Source organism: Helianthus annuus, chromosome 1 (assembly GCF_002127325.2).
Source record: "Helianthus annuus cultivar XRQ/B chromosome 1, HanXRQr2.0-SUNRISE, whole genome shotgun sequence".
In the NCBI taxonomy this organism is placed as follows: domain Eukaryota; kingdom Viridiplantae; phylum Streptophyta; class Magnoliopsida; order Asterales; family Asteraceae; genus Helianthus; species Helianthus annuus.
In genome coordinates, this window is record NC_035433.2 from 2384369 (window position 1) to 2389826 (window position 5458).

The 5458-nt window shown below is 37.5% G+C and overlaps 1 protein-coding gene across 1 annotated transcript; it reads left to right on the forward strand.

Moving 5' to 3' along the window:
* The first annotated feature begins 3546 nt into the window (after window positions 1-3546).
* LOC110942376 (uncharacterized protein At5g01610) lies at window positions 3547-4282 on the forward strand. The gene has a single exon (XM_022184135.2). It carries the CDS (start codon window positions 3625-3627, stop codon window positions 4108-4110), a length of 486 nt encoding a protein of 161 aa, XP_022039827.1. The 5' UTR covers window positions 3547-3624; the 3' UTR covers window positions 4111-4282.
* The last annotated feature ends 1176 nt before the right edge of the window (window positions 4283-5458 follow it).

A 5458-nucleotide genomic window follows, 5' to 3' on the forward strand; every position in this document is an offset into this window, starting at 1 on the left:
CAGTTTTAATCTTTTGACTTTGTATGGTGTATCCGTTTTGATATTTCATCAATGAAACTGATTTGAAGTTTTGAACCCGAACCAGTTTGACTCAAACGGGTGCCAACCCAACCCAAACCAGTTTCAAACAACCCCATTTTTTGGATAGGGTTCAATTATTTTTCTATAAAAATTAGTGTATTGCCCGAATCGGTTTGGCAAAAAAACCGAAATGTACACCTCTATTTGTATGCAATGTTAGGTTGCTCAGTATGAGGCGTAGGGCCGGCGGGCTCCGGCACCGGGCCAGCACACCGCCCCCCTAGGGTCGGCCCCGTCGTCTCCAACTTGCTTCCGACGCCCAAGACGGGCCCCTCTCTCTTTCTCTCTCCTTCTTTATACACACACATACATACATACATACATACATACATACATACATACATACATACATACATACATACATACATACATACATACATACATACATACATACATACATACATACATACATACATACATACATACATACATACATACATACATACATACATACATACATACATACATACATACATACATACATACAAACATACATACATATTTAAGCTCATCCTCCACACCCTAGGTCCATCCCCTTTAGGCCCGTCCTTACACCCGCTTACGTGGACGTCTACGTGGCGAAGCATCCTTTGAAGACTACCGTCCTTCACACCCTATAGTCTTAGTGTTGTTCATGGTTAATTTTATAACACCTGAATTCTTAAATCTAACATTTTTTTCAGATTACATAAAAAATAATTACAAAACATATCTAACTTAAAAATTTTAAGGATGGTTTATATATAAAACAACCAACAAAAAAGTTACGCTTTCATGCTCCTAGATTTAATACAAAATAAAGCCTATGTAAGCTTTATTTTGTATTAAACCTAGGAGCATGAAAGCGTAACTTGGAATAGATCACAACAAATAAGAGATTATATTTAGTTGTACAAACTCTGATAAAAAAAAATCACCTTTTTACCTTTAACATGTCACTAATTTAGTTATGAATCTGATAATGGAGGTAGGCCCATACCCAATTCCCTTCCTAAACAGAAAGGGAATAGCCATTACTCCAAAGCCAAGAATGTTGCAGGAGAAGACGTTGTTTGGAGGGTTGGAAGCCTCTCCACGCCGGGTACACCGGGCTGTGAGTGGCATGGACGTCGGCATGGAGGGTGAGATTCTTCACTGGCACGGGGGGCTTTGATTTGGTGATGTGAAGGCTCTCGATCGATGGGTGGAGTTTGGGTTTGTTTTGATTGATTTATATTAATTTATTTATTTTTAAACGCCACTTTTCACGCCCTCCCACCCCATGTTTTTTTTACCACGCTCCCTGCTGACGTGGCTGCCCCATGGCGTTTCATGACCTAAGGACGCATCATAACACACACCGGATCAAAGACTTAAACATAGAGTTATAGTCTTATCCTTCCTTCCCTCTTTATTTCCCCTTGTAATAGCTTTACTTCTCCTTATATTTACTTTACTCCCCTTGGTTACATGTAAGCTTCTTTGTAATCACACCACTTAGCCTTAGAGCATATGGGGATAAGTGTTTCATACAATCAAAAATTTACATTTAATCCCTACCGCATATTCGTTGTATCGACAAAATCCAAGCTAAGCAATTTCGAGTCTCAATTCACATGAGCAAACCCCTTTCTGTACATATAAACCTAAGGACCTATTGGTTTTGCCTAATACATGAATGACGTGCACCCACACCATGACCATTTTTGAGTCTTCAATGTGTGACCCATTTAGTGAATCTACTGTGTATTCTCATTTAAACTCCATGTATAACATTTGGCATATATTGTCCACAACAAGTAATCATACACATATACAATATGTAACATTTTATCACAATACAAAACATGCTTTTAACATCTTATTATGCCCATGGTATATGCTACAATTCATCGTATAGCACCTCGCGTGAATACCAAACAAGACATGCATGTTTAAAAGGTCTGACAATATGTGTAACATACCAAGTAACCATTAGATTACTTTGTAGATCTTGTGATTAGTAAGCATAGGCGCATAACATACCAAGTAACCATCATTTACTTGGTATACTAAGACAGAAACATACACTTTAGTTGTTACTTTAAGTACGAAACACTTAAAAACACTTTTGATAGTACATATTATTGCTTTTGGGGAACAACATAGGTTGTTTAGGTGTTGGATTTACCCCCCCCCCCCTTCTCTCTCTTTTGGTAAAAGATGGACAATGATGACAGGGGTGCGTCAAAACCCACTACCCCTCCTATAATAAGTAGTACAACACCAGATAAGGAGGAGACATCCCCTTGTCACCAAATGAATAAACACAAAGCCAACAAAGCAAGGCGTCTCCATAAATTAATAAGGAGGAACCACCTCATCCTAAGCAAGACAAACATTTGTAAGGCACAAAGACCGAGGCATGTCAGAGGCTTCTTAAGTCAAAGACAATTCAAGATAAGTCGTTTTTCTGCATGAGGAAGATAAAAGAGGGGAGGTGGGAAGCTTTGTTTCTCTTGGATGTTATGGGTTCAAATCCAGGTAAGGGGGAATTTTAATACTAACTTGGTGATACCAGCATACTAACTACTAACCCGGTTAGCGACATCCTAACCGTACGTCGTTCAAAATAGTATGGAAGAGGAGAACAAAGCTCTAAAGCAAATGAAAGGATTCTACCGCACTTCCTCTCTTGGAAAAGTCACGGGTCCGCTTAAGAACAAGGGAAGGCCCCTGGCCACCTATAAATACCAAGCCATAAAGACCTTGAAACTCACTTCGGATGGAAAACTCAAACCTTAGACTTGTAGATCATTTGCTACTTGACTTATCCTTTGTAATTTAGCTTATTTCTCGTTTGTAATTTTGTCATACTTTTCCAATTGTAACATGTACTTCTTTGTACTCATATCACATAGCCTTGGATCTCCCAAGGTTAAGTGATTCATTATATCAATAACAAGTTTTATTACCACTATTTAATCGTTGTAGCAAAAGACTCATTTTTATATTTTATTTTATAGAAACAACTCATTTGATCCCACCTTATAAGCATAACTCATTTTAAAGTGTTATCTAAACCAAATTAATGTTTTTTAAACGCCTTGTTTTCATCGAAACCCAAATTGATCCAAACCCATAATAACCATCACCGGTCACTCTACCAGACTGGACTTACTTTACAACACGAAAAACCATCTTGAGGACGAGAGAAATAAGTTGAAACCAACTTTTTTCTTATATCATTTTCTTTTCTTATTGTCCACATAATGTTGCTTCCACTTCTACATCAAACAAAGGATTTTTATCATGTAAAAAATGGTCATGTGGATGCTAGGATCATTTGTTCATAACTTCATATTTACATCTCCACCAATGAATCATGTAAAACATGTATCCTCCCAAAAAATTAGTAAAACATGTAACACAATACTTCCACAAAAAACACAAAGTGGTAGGTAGCAACCTCAATTTTTTAAAAAGTCTATAAATAACTCCCAACCACACCCAACATTCAATATTCATTCATCCACCACCCAATTCCACTTCAAGTCAACACTTTGACTTTCCAATTTCCCCCAAATGTCTCTACTAACCCTACTCTTCATCTTCCTCCTTTCATCTCCACCACTCATCTCATCCACCATCCCACCACCAACCGCCTACGAAGCCCTCGAATCCTACGGTTTTCCACCCGGTCTACTTCCGGTGGGGGTCACCGGCTACACCCTCGACGAACAAACCGGCAACTTCGAGGTGTACATAGGCCAGACATGTAAGTACACCGTTCAAGGCTACAACCTCAAATACGAGTCAACTATTAGTGGAGTTATTAGCCAAAACAAGCTCACCAAACTCAAGGGTATTAGTGTCAAAGTGTTGTTCGTTTGGTTGAGTATTGTTGAAGTGTCACGTGATGGTAATGAGTTGTATTTGTCGGTTGGGATTTTGTCTGCTGCGTTTGATATTACTGGGTTTGTTGAGTCCCCGCAGTGTGGGTGTGGGTTTGATTGTAACGATGTTGGAAGCGTGGAGATTAAGGAAGATGGGTTAAGGTCTGTTTGGTAGTTAGTGTAGCATTAACTAACGTTGTCTAGATAGATGGTTGTTGTTGTTGTAAACGTACCTACCAACTTAATTTATAGTCATGAAAGTTGGTTTATTTATATAGCATGAGGACGTTTTTATTATGTATGGTATAGTAAGTTATATAAATGAGCGGTATGTTTTTGGTTTGTTTTGACTTTTCTTTGTTATGTTTTACTTTATTGTAATTAAACATAACAAGTTTGTAATAGATAGAATAGTTGAAGAGCAACAAACAATGACGCTACACTTTTTTAATAGCAAAACTAAGTTTCTATTATGACTTATGGGCTGTTTGGTAACTTTTGAATGGGTCAGTGTTGGGCCATTAAGAAGCCTTAATCATTTAGAGGTATTAATGTATGACTAATTTAGATAAGAGATCTTAACCATACAGACTTAATATAGTGTCTAACCATTCAGAAATCTTTTCACGAAACAAACAGTCCAAATCATTGAGTATTGAATCAGTAAGATATCTAAACTATTAAGAGCTGAAACAAAGGGAAACCTCGGTTGGTGATTGCTTGTTAGATTAATCGTAGTGGCGAATGGTTGTTAATTAAATTAGGGTTTACTGTTTCATTGGTTGATTACACAAGGAGAGTAACAACAAAAGTAAAAAACAGGGTTTTTGAAATCAAGTGCTTCAATTAATAATCACGATACTCATAAATGTTAAGTTACATGTTACAATCGAAGAATATTATGATTAACTAAGCTAGACTATGGCTATTGACAAATTAAGGTGATTGTGCACTTAGAAGTTAGAACTAAGGTGTACACACGTTGAAATTCTGATGAGAAAACAACAAACAAATAGATGTAACAACACCCTAAAATCTTGTTAGGATAATTGTATAAAAAAAATATATGGGTTTGGTTTTATGCAAAGAATCCCCGCCCCAACACAATTTTAGTCCATTAGTATTTAGTAAACAAGGTTTTGTAGAAGCCTCACAACCTAAGTGGCACTATGGATAGATGCACGAGGTAGCCACCATTCTCATTTCAACACATTGAGAGAGAGAGAGGGAGGGAGAGAGAGAGAGAGAGAATACTTGCTTTGAGCCGATTTCGAGCCAGATTCAAGATTGGATCAAGAGATTAGTGATTCGTTCACATTTAGTCGAAGACTTGGAGCTCCGTTCGGTAACCTTCACGAAAACAAGTTGTTTTCACGTTAAAGAATGCATGCTTCGTTTGTTTACATTTGTTTAAGTTATATATGATGACTTCTGTCACACCCCGACCACGTAGAACATACAAAACGTGGCGGAAATGTCGGGGAGTGTTGTAACAGAATTAATTGTTTCAAATCCATGGCAAT